The sequence below is a fragment of the Lepidochelys kempii genome, chromosome 16 (assembly GCF_965140265.1).
Source record: "Lepidochelys kempii isolate rLepKem1 chromosome 16, rLepKem1.hap2, whole genome shotgun sequence".
Lineage (NCBI taxonomy): Eukaryota > Metazoa > Chordata > Testudines > Cheloniidae > Lepidochelys > Lepidochelys kempii.
Window position 1 is genome coordinate 8,208,736 of NC_133271.1, and position 16,275 is coordinate 8,225,010.

General features: G+C 54.0%; 1 protein-coding gene across 11 annotated transcripts in view; it reads right to left on the reverse strand.

Moving 5' to 3' along the window:
• Positions 1–16,275, reverse strand: part of NDOR1 (NADPH dependent diflavin oxidoreductase 1) — a 47,656-nt gene that overhangs the window by 23,734 nt on the left and 7,647 nt on the right. For 6 of the 11 annotated variants that reach the window (XM_073314998.1, XM_073314995.1, XM_073314993.1 and 3 more), the window contains exons 2-8: positions 15,122–15,232; positions 11,936–12,070; positions 10,830–10,907; positions 9,971–10,068; positions 9,018–9,116; positions 7,576–7,677; positions 1,069–1,275 (exon numbers count right to left, since the gene is read on the reverse strand). In XM_073314998.1, the coding sequence (XP_073171099.1) occupies positions 1,069–1,275; positions 7,576–7,677; positions 9,018–9,116; positions 9,971–10,068; positions 10,830–10,907; positions 11,936–12,070 (719 nt within the window). In that variant the 5' untranslated portion in view covers positions 15,122–15,232. Of the gene's footprint in view, positions 1–1,068; positions 1,276–7,575; positions 7,678–9,017; positions 9,117–9,970; positions 10,069–10,829; positions 10,908–11,935; positions 12,071–15,121; positions 15,233–16,275 lie in introns of those variants that run through there. The other 5 variants (XM_073315002.1, XM_073314994.1, XM_073314999.1 and 2 more) reach the window with 1 other exon arrangement.

Sequence of the window (16,275 nt, forward strand, 5' to 3'; positions counted from 1 at the left end):
TGGCCCTGCACAGACTGATAAACCCACTGAATGAGTCTCTGCTCCGGCCAGCAAAAGCCCCCTGGAGAAAGGAAACCCCCTTCTTCAGGGCAGTGATCCAGCAGGGACAGGGGGTGGCTGAGGTCACGGGGTCACTGCCACAGAAAAACACCTTCCAAAGAGCAGCAGCAGCTCCTGCTCTGTCTTGAGCACGGGGGCCACACTGGGGTGTGAAACTGTATGGAGGGCTGGGTAGGGAAGGCTGTGCCCCCCAAACAGCCTGGCCCCCGCCCCCATCCACTTCCCCCCCACCTCAGAGCCTCCGACCCATCCAACCCCCCCACCTCGCTCCTTGTCCCCTGATCGCCCGCTCCTTGCATCCCCTGCCCCTAACAGCCCCCCAGGACTCCACCCCCATCCAACCTCCCTGTCCCCTGACTGCCCCGACCCCTATCCACACCCTGTCCCCCGACAGGCCCCCTGGGCCTCCCACACCTATCCAACCCCCCTGTTCCCTGTCCCCCTGACCCCTATCCACACCCCCGCCCCTGAGAGGCCCCCTGGGATCCCACCCCCTATCCAACCCCCCCCCGCTCCCTGTCCCTGGACTGCCCCCACAACCCCTATCTACACCCCCGCCCCCTGAGAGGCCTCCCGGGACTCCCATGCCCTATCCAACCCCCCCATCCCCTGACCGCCCCACCCCAGAACCTCCGCCCCATCCAACAGCCCCCTGCTCCCTGTCCCCTGACTGCCCCCCGGGACCCCCTACTCAACTTCGCTGCTACACGCACATGCCACCCCCCCCCCCCCTTACCATGCCGCTCAGAGCGGCAGGAGCTCGCAGCCCCACTGCCCTGATGGAGCCAGCCGCGCTGCCCATGTGGTGTGGCTGCGGGGGAGGGGGGACAGCAGGGGAGGGGCCAGGGGCAGCCTCCCCGGCCAGGAGCTCAAGGGCCGGGCAGGACGGTCCCATGGGCCGTAGCTTGCCCACCTCTGGTCTGGAGTCACTGTGAGCACAAGGAGGGGCCAGGGCAGCTCCCGTTCCACGCATACAATAGAAACCCAGTGGGCCTAGGGGTGACTCACTCAATCCCAGAGCCTGTGACATCAAACTCAATGAGCCGGACGTCCTGGAAGTGTGATTCCGCCGTGACCCTCTGGTTGGACACCATCTGGGCAGCAAAGGGGCGAAGCTCTGAGGGGGCCTGCCTGGCTGCCTCCTGCCGGGACTGGCCCCCGTCGCAGCCACTGGAGTGCTCCTCCAGAAAATGCAGAGTGAACTTGGAGGGTAAACTGCAGGGAAGAACAATGTGGCACAGTCAGCTCCATTGCATGACCTCTCTGGGCCAGGAATGGTTAGCACCAGTCACCCCCAAAGCCCGGAGCATTGCCTGGGTACCATCTGCAGGCTACTCCCAAACTCAGAGGGATTCAAATGTGCCCCAAACTGCTGACAGGAGCCAGGCTAGCTCTGCAGTATGAGCACAGACTGAGGGCAAACGGGACCCTAGACCCGCAACCATGCAAAAAGAGAGCAAAACCCAGCCAGTCTGCCAAGTGGAACCCCCGCAGCCAGATCCTCCACAGGGAGGAACCAAGGCCAAATGCATTCTGGGGCAGCCAGAGCCGGGCTCCAGCATCAGATGGTCCCAGAGAGGCCACAGTAAATCTGCAAGGTTTCCAAGCACGCCACGGACGTGAGGTGTGCGGACGAGGTGCACAGAACCCCTGCAGAGCCACTCCCAGGCTGCTGACACATGGACTAGACAGCAGGAAAATGCCTGCAGCAAAAGCCCACCCCGGAACACAGAGAGTGGTGCAGAATCCACCATGGAGCCTTTCGCACATGGGACAGCAGAGGAAGCTCTCCCTTCCAGAGCTAAAGGAGAATGGACTGGCATCCAGAAGGCCCCAACCGTGGAAGTAGCGGGACTCCCCTGCTGGTGCCCCAGTGTTCCCACACCAGAGAGCAGGACTCCTGGGCTGGGAACACAACCCATGGTAGAAATGCAGCATGGCAGGCGGTTGACTGCACAGTATCCCATAGCCCCTCTTCTGGGGCAGAAGTCAGGGTCCCATGGAACAGTAACACAGCCCCAGGCTGCCTGAGCCCTCTTCCCCTGCATACATCCCCAGCCAGGCCTCTGTGCAGTACTGAGGAAGGGGAGACTACCAAGCTGAGCCCCAGTTCCCTGTGGGAGGGTCCCCAGGGCAAGGATGAGACCCACAGAACCAGACTTTATGAAATGCTTGTAGGATGCTGCATGTATTGAGCTCACTTAATACCTGTACCCCATGGTATGAGGTTATATTAAGAGTTTGCAGTGTAATCCTGTGGGACTGTGTAGCTCACCAAACAGGAAAGAAGCATTAATTAATGTAAAGGCTGGCTTCCTACAGCCTTCCTACAGTTATTCTGGCCCCCAAGACGGCCCACATGAGCCATCGTGAAACCTCAGAGGACAAAGACTTTGGTGATTGCTCCCCCCACACTCATGAAGAGGAGATGCACACAAGGACTCATCCCATTAGCCTGAACTCTGGGATAAGGGAATAAAAATCCTTGATAAGAAGAAACTGGGTCTCTGTGCTACTGGACATGGAGAGGGAAAGATTTCTAAGCATAAGCAAGGGACCCCCAGTGCTTGGCGTGGGTTAGCCCTAGAGGACATATAGAGTTTGGGTATCCAGCAGCTTCTATTACCCATTGGAACCTAAGGCCTGGTCTACAGTACACGCTTATTTCGCAATTAGTCGACTTAATTCGAAATAAAACGGATTCCGTCCATACAACCAAACCGTTTTTTCCGATTTAAAGGGCTCTTTAATCCGATTTCTGTACTCCACCTCGGCAAGTGGAGTAGCGCTAAAATCGAGATTGCAGTTCTGGGTTACAGGTACTGTGGACGCAATTCAATGTTATTGGCCTCTGGGAGCTATCCCAGAATGCTCCCTTGTGACCTCTCTGGACAACACTCTCAACTCCGATGCACTAGCCAGGTAGGCAGTAAAAGCCCCGGGAACTTCTGAATTTCTTTTCCTGTTTGGTCACCATCAGCACAGGTGACCATCAGCACAGTCCAGGCAAGAGACCACGCAGTCCTGGATTCGCAGACGAGCTCCAGCATGGTCTGAACGGGAGGTACTGGATCTCATTGCATGTTGGGGAGACAAATCTGTTACGGCAGAACTACGTTCCAAAAAAAGAAACGCAAATACGTACATTAAAGTCTCCAGGGCCATGACGGAACGAGGCTACTCCAGGGACACAGGGACATAATTGCATGCAATTATGGGGGGTGACGCCACCAGTACCCCACCACTGTCCATGGACACCTGCAAGGGGGGAGTTGCATGGAGTGAGGAGGATGAGTTATTGGAGGACAAAGAGGAGGAGGAGGACAGTGCACAGGCGGCAAGTGGGGAATCCGTTTTCCCCCTTAGCCAGGAACTAGTCTTAACGCTGGAGCCAACAGCCTCCCCCACTCCCAAGGCGGGCTCCTGGACCATGACCCTGGAGAAGGCACTTCTGGTGAGTGAGAACCTGATCGGAGCCACGCGGTTGGGGGTGGGGGGGAAAACCCAGCTGTGCTGGGCTGTTCCCGTTTAGTTTAAAGGGTTCATCCCTGCTCAGAGCCTCATCGAAGCCATGTGGTGGGTGCGGGGGGTGGGGTGGGGGATGTTGTATGAAGCAATCATACTAGAGAGCCTGCAGGCCCTCCTTTTATATGGCAAACCCACCAGGCATTGCTTGCTATGGGAAAGGGGGCCCCAGCAGTTTGAAAGCATTGAAATGAATGCGGAAGAAGCAGAACCCCGCATGCCCCTGGGGCTTACCAATGGCTGCCTGCAAGCTGAATTCTGTTGCCCGGCTGCGTGTGATGGCTTACTCACACCAAAGTGGCAGGCACTTCAGTATAAGAGGCAAAATGTGACCTTGTACAGAAAGAACATGTGCTGTGTACTATAAATTGCCTGTTTCACTGAGAAAGAGTGTCCCCTTTGTTTCTAAAATGTATCCTTTAAAATATTACCCTCCCTTTTTCTCCTTCCGCAGGTGCAAATGTTTCAACGCGGCCCCTATCTATTCCGTCCCAGAGGCTGGTCCAGATTAGAAGGTGGAAAAAACAGACTTGGGACAACATGTTCGTCAAGCAAATGCAGTCCTCCCACACTGATAGGACCCAGTTGAATGCATGGAGGCAAATAATTGCGGAGTCGCGTAAAGCGTTAAATTAACATGAAGAGAAGAGGGATGCGCGCGATGAGAGCAGGCAGGATGGTATGGTCAAGCTCATGGGGGAACAAACTGACATGCTCCGCTGTATGATGGATCTAATGCGGAAAAGGCAGCAAGACCACAGACTGCCGCTGCAGCCCCTGTATAAACGCCCTCCCTCCTCCCCAAGTTCCATAGCCTCCACACCCAGACGCCCAAGAACACGGGGGGCGGGGGGAGAAAGGCTACGAGGACCCATATACTCAACCCCAGAGGATTGCACAAGCAGCAGAAAGCTGGCATATCCGAAATTTTGATTTGGCTTCTGGACTTGTCCTTCCCTCCTCCTCCACCTCCCTAACCCAATACCCCCCACTCCCCCGGTCTACCTTCTGATTTCTCTCAATATGTTGTGGAACAAATAATAAAGAACGTTTTTTAAACAATTGTGACTTTATTTCCTTTCATATATATAGGGGGCGGGTAACTTCAAGAGAAACAAACACAACTGTCAGACCATACCCTGGCCAGTCATGAAACTGGCTTTCAAAGCTTCTCTGATGCGCAGCACGCCCTGCTGCGTTCTTCTAATTGCCCTGTTGTTTGGCTGTGCAAAACTGGCCTCCAGGCAAGTTGCCTCAACCTCCCACCCACCATAAACATCTCCCCCTTACTCTCACAGATATTGTGGAGCACACAACAAGCAGCAATTACAACTGGAATATTGGTTGCGCTGAGATCTAACTGAGTAAATTGCGCCAGCGCGCTTTCAAACGTCCAAAAAGCACATTCTACCACCATTCTGCACTTGCTCAGCCTATAGCTGAACTGCTCCTTACTACTGTCCAGGGTGCATGCGTACGGCTTCATGAGCCATGGCATTAACGGGTAGACTGGGTCCCGGAGGATAACTATAGGTATTTCAACATCCCCAACAGTAATTTTCTGGTCTGGGAAGTAAGTCCCTTCCTGCAGCTGTTCAAACAGACCAGAGTTCCTGAAGATGTGAGTGTCATGCATCTTTCCAGGCCATCCCACACTGACGTCAGTGAAATGTCCCTTGAGATCCACCAGTGCTTGAAGCACCATGGAAAAGTACTCCTTGTGGTTTACGTACTGGTCGCCCCGGTGTTCCGGGGCCAAGATAGGGATATGAGTTCCGTGTATCATCCTGTCGCAGTTAGGGAACGCCAGCGCAGTAAAGCCATCCACAATGGTCTGCACATTTCCAAAAGTCACTACCCTTGATAGCAGCTGGTCAATGATTGCATTGGCTACTTGCAGCACAGCAGCCCCCACAGTAGATTTGCACACTCCAAACTGATTCCCGACTGACCGGTAGCTGTCGGGCGTTGCAAGCTTCCACAGGGCTATGGCCACTTGCTTCTCAACTGTGAGGGCTCCTCTCATTTTGGTGTCTTTGCGCTTCAGGGCAGGGGATAGCAAGTCACAAAGTTCCATGAAAGTGGCCCTATGCATACGAAAGCTTTGCAGCCACTGGGAATCATCCCATACCTGCAACACTATGCTTGTTTCCCGGGCCCAGAATCAGCATTCCACGGCATGAACCTGGCCCAACGCCACCATGATCTCCCAATCACCACATGCCATGCTTCTAGAAACGTCTGTGTTCATGTCCTTATCAGTATAGTAATCACGCTGTTGTCGCTTTCTCACCTGGTTTTGCAGGTACTGCACATGCTGCTGGATAATGCACGAGGTATTTACAATGGTCAAAACTGCAGCGGAGATCTGAGCGGGCTCCATGCTTGCCGCGCTATGGCGCCTGCACGGGTAATCCTGGAAAAAGGGCGCGAAACGTAGGAGAGCAGAGTGGCAGCGGAAGAGGTGCTGTTCGGTTCACGATAACCGAAAAGAGGCAGGAAATGGTTGTCTTCTGTGGCTTTCACGGAGGCGGGAGCCCAGGACAGACAACATGGAGAAGCTCGGTAGCGCGGTAAGAGCGGGAGAGCAGAGTCGGCGGCGAAAGCCATGCTGCTCGGTTCACGATGGCCGAGCAGAGTTGGAAGCGGTTCATGAGGTAGAGAAAGAGCAGATACTTACAGAGATTACGTAGAAAGACGAGAAGAAATGTGAGGTGGATTCATAGTACCAGGAGAGAAGCGGTGCACCGTACTGCACCATCTGCTGAAAGCAGTATGGCGTCTGCACGCCAAAAAGAAGCGAAACCATTATCTGCCGTAGCTTTCACAGAGGGAGGAGCGACTGACGACACACACCCAGAAACACCCACAAGAATGTTTCTGCCCCATCGTTCGCTGGGAGCTTAACCCAGAATTCCAGTGGGCGGCGAGGACTGCAGGAACTGTGGGATAACTACCCACAGTGCACTGCTCTGACATTTGATGCTAGCCTCGGTACTGTGGACGCACTCCACCGAATTAACGCGCTTTAGTAGGGACACACAAGACCGAATGTATAAAATCACTTCCAAAAATTCGAATAGAATAATTTCGAAATAATTTTGTGCTGTAGATGTAAGACTGTAACTCATTTGTGTGTGCACATTTACCTGCTTTAACCTTGTAAATAACGCTCTCATTCCTTTTTCTTAATAGTTAATAAGCCTTTAGTTACAGTAGAACCTCACTTATCTGAGCCTCCATTATCCAGCTCTCCGTATTAACCGAACCGGGCGGTGGGGCTTAGGCTGTCAGCCCCAGGCGGCAAGGCTGGTTATCTGAATTTTTGATTATCCAATCTGGTACCGGTCCCAATGAGATCGGATAAATGGGGTTCCACTGTAATTTATTATAAGATTGGCAACAAGTGTTGTCTTTGGTGCAGGATCTAAAGGTGCAATTGACCTGGGTAAGTGACTGGTCCTTTGGGACTGGGACTAACCTGAATATTGTTGTGATTTTTGGTGTAAGGGACCATTTATCAAAAAGGCAGGCTTGCGCGGGTGGCAAGACAGACTGGAGTATCTGAGGGGACTGTCTGTGACTCCATGCTAAGGCTGCTGTGGTGCCTGAGGAGTTCACACTTGACATTTGGTTGGTGAAATCTCTGTATAGAACTCACAACCAGTTTGGGGGGGTGGGCCCTGCTCCTTGACAGTCTGCCCTGAGATTGGTACTCATGTCCCTGAGCCACTCCAGATAGCCTGACACCTTTGTTCTCTACTGTGTGCTGGACGGGTTGAAGCAAGGCTCCTCCGTCCAGGGTGTGTCTGGGACTCTGGCAACCAGGGCAGAAAGCTTCCTACCAAGCACACAGGGCAGAGCTCTGTGCCCACAGGGACCAGCCTGGGAAAGCAGCATTTCAAGGCACCATGTGCAACCAATCAGCTTTCCCCTAGCCAGCAGTGGTTGGAAGGCAGTAGATGGTCTGCGCCCACCCTTGGTACTCACAGGACATCAGGGCCGATAATGCCAAGGCCAGGAGGCAGAGGGTACAAGGGTAGGATCCTTCCCCACAAGTCCAGAAGCCAGGGATCAACCACTGCATCCAACCTGCAGGAGATAAATACAAACTTCAGCAGGGCTTGCATCATTGGGCTGGGAGACTGCTGGGACCCTATCCTGCTGCTTCCCTGTGACTCCCAAAATTCAGAAACCTCCTTCCTACAACGCTGCCCCACTGGGGCAAGCGGAGTTCCTTCAGTCAGCCAGAGGGGGCATCAGAGAGATGCGAGCCACCAGCTCCCAGCCCCCACAACCCAGCTGAACAGGGACTGCCCGAGGAATGGCACGTGGCAGTGAAGCTACGTAACTTGGATGTCCCTGCTGGCGCTGAACATCAGTTCACTTCTCCCTGCATGGAGGGCTGGTCACCAGGCTGGGCCCTCCGCGTAGTCCACTTGGAGGAGCAGCAGTAGGCAGAGGTGACAATACAGATGCCTGACAGGTAGGTGCTGCCTAGCCGGTCCCTGTGGGAGGGGGTCACACGGGCAGACTGGAACAGTGACAGCATTCTAGGGAGGACTCTCAAACCAGGCCCTGAGTTCAGAGAGGAGACTCTTCAGACCCAAGTGCAGCGGCCTCCCATGAGCTCCCTGAAGCAATGACACATGCAATGAGCCTGGGTGTAACACCAAGGCTGCAGGGGCTCTTTCCCGTGGGTCAAGAGCTCTGGGTTACCTGGCGATAGCTCTGCAGTGGGTTAGGTGCACATTCTGTAGAGGGTCTCGGCAGCTGCCCATGCTCGGTAGGCACACTTGAGTAATCAGTGCCCTCTGGACAGGACAGCCGACCCAGTTAGAATATGAGGGTGAGATTTTACTTCAGCGTGAACTGGCTTCTATCATGGGTGAAAATCAGTGCAGCAGGTTTCAGCCTGCCAGTGTGACAAAACCACAAGACTGGCTGGGATAAGGGGGCAGTCTGGCCAGGACTTGAAGAGTTGGTGGGGCTGCAGGTCAGGAATGGGAAAACCAGCAGTGCGAGGTGGGACGGAACGGGGGGGGACCCAGGATTAGAACTGAGGGGGTGGGCTGCACGCCAGGTGTGCAGAGCATTAGCAGAGACTGAGGGGAACAGGCAGCCAGGCCTGGAAAGCCAGGGTTTGCAGGAAAGGACTGAGGTGTGTGTGGAGAGCAGGAGGGGATGAACAGCAGCGGAATACAGGTAACTAAGCAGAGCTGTGGGGAGGACCCAGGCCTGGACCAGCAGAGAGTGCAGCTAGTCAGATTTCAGGGGCAGGAGCAGAGCTGTTGCAGGGTGTGAGCCAGCCCTGGGAAATCAGAGCGTGCTGCCTTGCCCTACAGGCTGAGCTGGGGCTGCAGCACCAGCTGGAGGACCAAAGCCACAGGGGGGATCCTTACAGCAGCCCCTCCCCCAGGCAGTGAGCTTACCCCAAGTCATGCTGGTCGTCTCCCAAGGCTACTGGCAGGATGGGGCTGGCCCCGAGTTGCTGCAGCCGCTTGTGCAGCTTCTTCGCAACAAAATTAAACCTGGGCCAAGAAGAATCAGAGACACAGACACAGTGGGGGGGGGGCTTTACCATTGGGAGCCCGCAATCCCACTGCTGCTGGGGCAGCGAAGCAGTGGGGCTGGTTCCTGCCCCAGCCCCCCCACAAACCTGATAGCCCATGGCCCTGGTTGCTCGGCCCCACATCCACGTTTCTGACCTGTTGCCGAGCCGACACGACTGACTGAATTCCCCCAGTCGAGGGGGACGGACCGGTGCGCAGCACGTCCCCAGGATCTGACTTGCTCCCAGGGAGGGGCTGGCTGGTTTTCAAGGATTTTTTTAATGTCAATACAAAAGAATCTCCCACCCTCCGATCAGCCTTTGAATGCACAGAAAACAGGCTCTCGCTCCCATGCACAGCTCCTTCCCCACATTTCTCCTGCCTGCACACAGGTCCCGCAGGAGAGAGCCTCTGGGCTCCAGCCACACCTCTGCTGCTGGGAATTAGAAGGGAAGCACGGCATGGGCTGCCCTCTCCCTGGGTGTGCTGTGCAGCTGACACACAGCACAGGCTGCCTTCTCCTCAGGCGCACCACTTGTCCCCCCCACAGCACGGGCTGCCCTCTCTCCGGGCACATCACTTGCCCGACACAGGCTGCCCTCTCCTCGGTGTCCTACAGACCCAGCAAAGCGTGCGACCCGCTAGTGACTTTGAGCTTTTCTAATAAGACTTTTTTAAAGCATCACCGGTTGATTTACACAAAGGGTCTCAGAACAGCTCTCTTCACCCCAAAGCACTCAGTGCTGGGAAGGGAATGATCAACACCTTTCAGCAGGCCTGGATGGGAACTCAGTGTGTAATACAGCAAAGGGGCCGTGGGACAAGCCACTCACTTGGGATAGGAGGAGTCTCCGAGGCCCAGCACGGCATAGTCCATCTGGCAAAGGGAGGCGGGGGGCAGGTTCTTTCGGAAGATAAACCGCCAGAAATTCTACAAGCAAACACAGTCAAGTATCACATGGCTCCAACATGCACCCTTCCCACAGGCTGCTCTGCCCTCCTGCCCCGCACTGCCCTGAGGGCCCAATCCGGCTGGGGCGGGGCCGTGATCAACTGGGGTCTCTCTCAGTTGGGCGATCAGTTCAGCGGAGTCCTTGGAGATGCAGAATATGATGAGTTCTCTGGTTTATCCAGCAAACTGACACTAGGAAACAAGCAACAGCCAGCCTTGCCATGGTGTCAGTTGGCAGGGAGCACTCGGCAAGCACAAGGCAAGCCCTGCCTGGCCATGACAGCAGGACAAACCCAGGCCATCATCACTCAGCAAGCTGCTGAGATCGCACCCCCTTCCACATTCATGTCCCAGCAGAAGTAGCGGACGCTTCTCAGCCCCGAAGCCTCCCAAAAGAAAGGCTGGGAGAGGACTATTGTCACATGAGGACCCCAAGGTTCTGCCCTCAATGGGAGGGCACATCCACAGGATAAAGGACAAAGCAGCTCTGAGTACAGGGACTGGGGGGCATCTGTAGCCCCATGATCCCCATCACTGGCTCCCCTCCTGGTCCCCGTAACTCCTCCACTACTCCCTTCACATCCACCCTGCCCTCCCCAAATCGCTGCAGGCCGGCGCCACGTGCTGCTGCCTGCCTGTTTAGGAAACAATCGGTTCTCGCAGAAACACAGTCACAGGAGTCAAACCGGGGGTAGAAACAATCACCAAAAAGAAGAGTCGTGGCCAATGGCACATCCTACCTTCATGTTGTCAGGCGGGTCCCCTTGGCCGGTGGTTGCACACACAAATACCACCAGCAGCTCCTGGATCAGCTGCGCCTGCATGCACAACAAACATGGACACACATGGTTAGGGCCAACAACCTTCAACAGCCACCGGCAAACTGCACAAGACAGTGCACAGCGCCCATCGCCCCACACCCCTGCACAGCCCCAGACCCACACACACACCCCCACATAGCCACAGTCCTATCCACCGGATCCCCTCTCTCATAGCCAGACCGCACCGCACAGCCCCAGTCCTACACACTGCCCCCCGCACAGCTACAGCCCTCCACACGGCCAGACCCACCCCCACAGTCTGAGCCCCGCACACCATCCCCTGCACAGCCAGACCCCCCCCACAGTCCTAGCCCCGCACACTACCCCCCCCAGCCAGATCCACATACTGACCCCCTGCACAGCCCCACACAGCTCCAGCCCTGCACAGCCATGCACACCGCCCTCCCACACAACCCCAGCCCGCCCCCTGCTGCCCTCCCGCACAGGACACCAGCAGGGAGGGCATTCTGGGAATAGGCAGGCAAGTGAGCAGAGGATGGATCCTCCCCACAGCAGGATCTCATCCAGCAGCTTTAACAAAGCCTGGGTTTATGCAGTACAGCCATGTGCTCAGAAGGGCCCGGCGCACTTTGTCAGAGCCTCTCGGCCCACCCAGCACAGCACGAACAGCAGGTTTTAACAAGACCCATTTGTGGTTTTTGCAAGTGGCTTTGTTTTATCTTATGCTGGCCCCAGACACCCCCAGTTTCTGCAGGACACGCTCATGCTCTTCATCCTGTAGAAACTGGCTCTAAGTAAACCCAGGGTGGCACCAATTTGTGCTGACACAGCTAAAGGCATGTTTCACGCCTTCACCAGTTCTTAGTCTTTGCAGCAGCGTAGAGCTTGAGCACCTGCAAGGGGGCTTGGAGGCCAGCGCACAGGCCTTGTCAGAGGGCAGGCAGCTGCCGTGCGGCCGGCGTGCTATCCAGCGCACCCTGAAAGGAACTCAGGGGCAAGGGAAGAACGTAGAAGCTGCACAGAGCTCTTCTCGGCCTCAGCTCTCCGTTTACCCCCATACTCACCACACGGTAACTGTCCAGGGCCTCGACCCGGCAGCGAAAGTGGCGCCGCTTGGCTTCCCTGCCAATTCTCTCAGCTGTATCTTGAGCTGTCCCAGTCTGGCTGCCAAAGAGCACGAGGAGCCTCCGTTCCGCCATCTGAAAGAGACAAAACTACTCAACAGAGCCCAGGGAAGCTGAGCGCTCTCTAATAGCTCAGGGGCACAGTGATGCTGGGAGCCACTCTGGGGAGTCACCGGGAGCTGCAGCAGGATTCTGTTCGGGTGTAGTTCCAGGGAACTGTGCTTCAGCAGATAGCAAATACCAGGGTGTAGAACTGTCTAACGGTTAGAACAAGGCACAAGCAATCAGGGATTCCGGGCTCTAGTCCCAGGCCCGCTGCTGCCTTGCTGGGCAGCCTTGGGCCAGGCATGCCCTCTGGGCTGCAGTTTGCCCATCTGCAAAATACATGTGGAAATAGGTGCCTACCTCATTGGCTGAAAGAAGGGTGCTGAGACTCACTTAACCTTTGAGAGTCTCCAAAGAGAAACACCAAAGGGGGGCAAAGTAGCATGATTACTACTGCCAAGCCCCTCCATAGGTAAAGGGACTTGGCAGCAGCTCCAAAATAAAGGGACTCTGTTGGCTCAAAGTCGAGCTGACTGCAGACAGAAATTTCAAAGTAGTGTCAGTCCCCAGCCAACTGCTGTTGATTTGCAATCCCACTTTCCTAGGCTTTCAAATGTTTCCCACCCCTCGTTGCTGTGTGAAGGACCCACACAAACAGGAGAAGTGACTCGCTGTCTAGAATGGGAACAGTAACACTAGCTAGACACAAAGTGTCACCAACTGTACAAAGATCTGACCAGAGAATTTTCCCTCCCTAATCTCTTTCGGTGCCGGGGATCCTGTGTGCATGGCACTCATGTTGGTAACACATCACAAACCCAGGTCAGACTGAAGCCTGAGGTTTAAGTTGACAGTGTCCCAGGAATGACTACAGGGTGTATCTTGCTTCCAACCAAGGGGAAAGCGAAACTCCCACTAACTCCAGTGGGGACAGTATCGGGCACTTATTTGCTTTTTTAAAAACGTCTATGGTACCTGCCCATTGCTGTAGTATCAGGGTGCACGGTCATCGGCCAACAGCAGAGTCATCCCCCTATAGCCCCAGGGCCAGACACGTGATTCCAAAAGGGTTAGGGGGCCACAGTCAGCACTTTGGGGCAGACCCTCTGATCCATACCACGCAGCCAGCATTGAGAGCAGAAACACCCGCCAGACCTGCTGGAGATTCCCCTGCTTTGAGGGAGGGGAGTCTCCAGTGGGCATAGAGCCAGTATGTTCCCACATCACCGTTCCCACAGTCCTGCGTGCAGGTGGCATGTTGGGGTTTAGAGGGGCACATCAGAAGTGGAAGGGGCAGTGGCTGTTGCAGGCTGTGCTCCAACCATCCGCAGCCCCAGAACTGCAGCAGGGAGAGAGAGCTAGCAGGAGTCCTCTCCCCTGCCATAGCCCCGGGGCAGCTTGCACCCCAAACCCTTCATCCCTGGCCCCACCCCAGAGCCCTCCCCCCCCAGCCAGAGCCCTCACCCGCCCCGCACACCAACCCTCTGCCCCAGCCCTGAGCCCCCTCCCACACTCCAAACCCCTTGGCCCCACCCCCACATGAATTTTGTTGTGGGCACCAATATGGAGGTGATGTGTCAACAGGATCATGTCATACATCACCTCCATATTGGTGCCCATAACAAAATTCATTCCGCACATGTGTGGTAAAAATTAGAGGGAACACTGGTGTGGGAGCAGGGAGCCATCTGGTGCCCAAGGCTGCCCTAGGCTCAGGCAAAGCCAGTCAAGGCCCTGCCCTGCCCAGTTCTCCCTGGGGCTCCCAGCAGAGAAGCAGTTGATTGAGCAGCTGGAGCTACTCTCTTCCCCCCACCTCAGTGCAGCAGGCAGCCGAGGGAGGGGGGGGGGGCAGGGTCTGCTGAGCAGCTGCAGCAGGGAAGGGGCAGCAGGTTCTCGGAGTGCCCCTGAGGCTTCACGAGAAGCAATGAACCCAATCTCCTCCCCATAGCGATGGGGATTGAACCCATTGCCTCTTATCCTGCCCACAGTAGCAAGAGAGAACAACTTTTCTCCATCTTTTTTATGGCTGCCTTTCAAATATTTGAAGACTGCTTTCATGTCCCCCCTTAATCTCCATTTTTCCAAACTAAACGTACCCTGTCCCTTCAGAACTTTGCTCACATGCCCAGCATTCCATCCCTTTGATCATCTTTGTTGCTTGCCTCTGGATCCTCCTCAGTTTCTCTACATCCTTTCTATACATTGGTGACCAAAATTGGACAGTCCTCCAACTGAGACTTAACCAGCACTGAGTAGTACTCTATCATCTCCCGTGACCTGCTCTGTTAAAGCAACCTAAACTTGCATTTGCTTTTTTTGCAACAGCATTGCACTGCTGCCTATGTTGAGGTTGTGATCCACCACCGCTCCCAGATCCTTCTCAGCATTGCTGCTGCCAAGCCAGTTTCCCCACTTTCTGTATAGGTGCATTTGGTTTTTCTTCCTTAAGTTAGCACCTGACATTTGTCTTTGTTGAATTTCATTGTGTTGTCTATAGCCCAGTTCTCCAATTTATCAAGATCCCTCTGAATTGCAGCTCTATCCCCTTGCTTTTTGTCATCTGCCAATTTGATCAGGATGCTCTCTAGACCTACATCCAGGTCATTAATAAAGATGTTAAACACCGGACCTAGAACAGACCCTTGTGGGACCTACTTGAGACCTCCCTCCAATTTGACATCATCCCATTAATAGTTAATCTTTGTTTGTGGTTCTTTAACCAATTATGTATCCACTTAATGGTAGTTCTGCCAAACCCATATTTCTCCAGCTTACCTATCAGAATGTCATGTGGGATTGTATCAAAAGCCTTGCTGAAGTCCATGTACATAAATTATGTCCACCACATTCCTCCTATCCCCCAGACCAGGGGTCTGGCTGTTTGACCAGGTAGTAAGTTACCAGGATGGCTCCCATCCACCTCCTCCCACTTATGTGTAGCCAGGAGATTCTGACAACTTCATCTGGATGAGGATTTTGCAATTGCCATCTATGCCTTTGTCACCCCAAGACTAAACTGGTGCAGTGTGCTATATATTTTAAATCCATCTGAAAACCGAATATGACATAGAAGTCGACCACCTGTTTGTGAAGTATCTCACTATGGGATCTGCCTCTGTGAGACACCCGTCTTCTCTCCCAGAGATATTCTGCCACAGGGACTGTCAGCAGAGGGGCTTGAGCTAGAGTCTCCTAGAGATAAATGAGAGGGATTTGCTGACAGGGCATTCTCCATGAGGGGCTGACACACAGAGGTGGCTCACTGCTCTATGGCAGCAACACCTGTCAGGCCTGACATACACACTACACCTAACATACTGTTGCTATGATATATACCCCAAATGATACAATGTAATATACCACCAGAAAACTCACAACTCACTGATCATTAATATTAGTGTGTGGTGTATCTTACAGGAAAAACGCAAAATTACAAATGTGCTGAAACTATGTTCTTACGGCGGGCAGGCAGGACATAGGGTATCCCAACCTGGACAACGGAATGTGGTTCTGCCAACTTTACAGTGTCTCCAAGGTTAACCTCAGAGGTCAAGAAAAACAATGTTTCTTCCTCCCCCTTGTAACAACCTTTTACATACTCGAAAACTGTGAACATTTCCCCTCTCAGTCTTCTCTTCTCCAGACTAAACAAACCCAATTTTTTCAATCTTCCCTCATAGGACATGTTTTCTAGACCTTCAATCATTTTTGTTGCTCTTCTCTGGACTTTCTCCAATTTGCCCACACACTTCCTGAAATGTGGCACCCAGAACTGGACACAATACTCCACTTGAGGCCTAACCAGAGTGGAGTAGAGTGGAAGAATTACTTCTTGTGTCTTGCTTACAACACTCCTGCTACTACATTCCAGAATGATATTCACTTTTTTTGCAAGAGCGTTACACTGTTGACTCATATTTAGCTTGTGGTCCACTCTGACCCCCAGATCCCTTACTGCAGTACTTCTTCCTAGGCAGTCATTTTCTACTTTGTATGCGTGCCACTGATTGGTCCTTCCTGGAGTACTTTGCATTTATCCATATTGAATTTCATCCTATTTACTTCAGACCATTTCTCCAGTTTGTCCAGATCATTTGGAATTTTAATCCTATCTGCCAAAGCACTTGGAACCCCCTCCTCCCCCAAGCTTGGTATCGTCCACAAACTTTATAAGTTTCAGAGTAGCAGCCATGTTAGCCTGTATTCGCAAAAAGAAAAGGAGTACTTGTGGCACT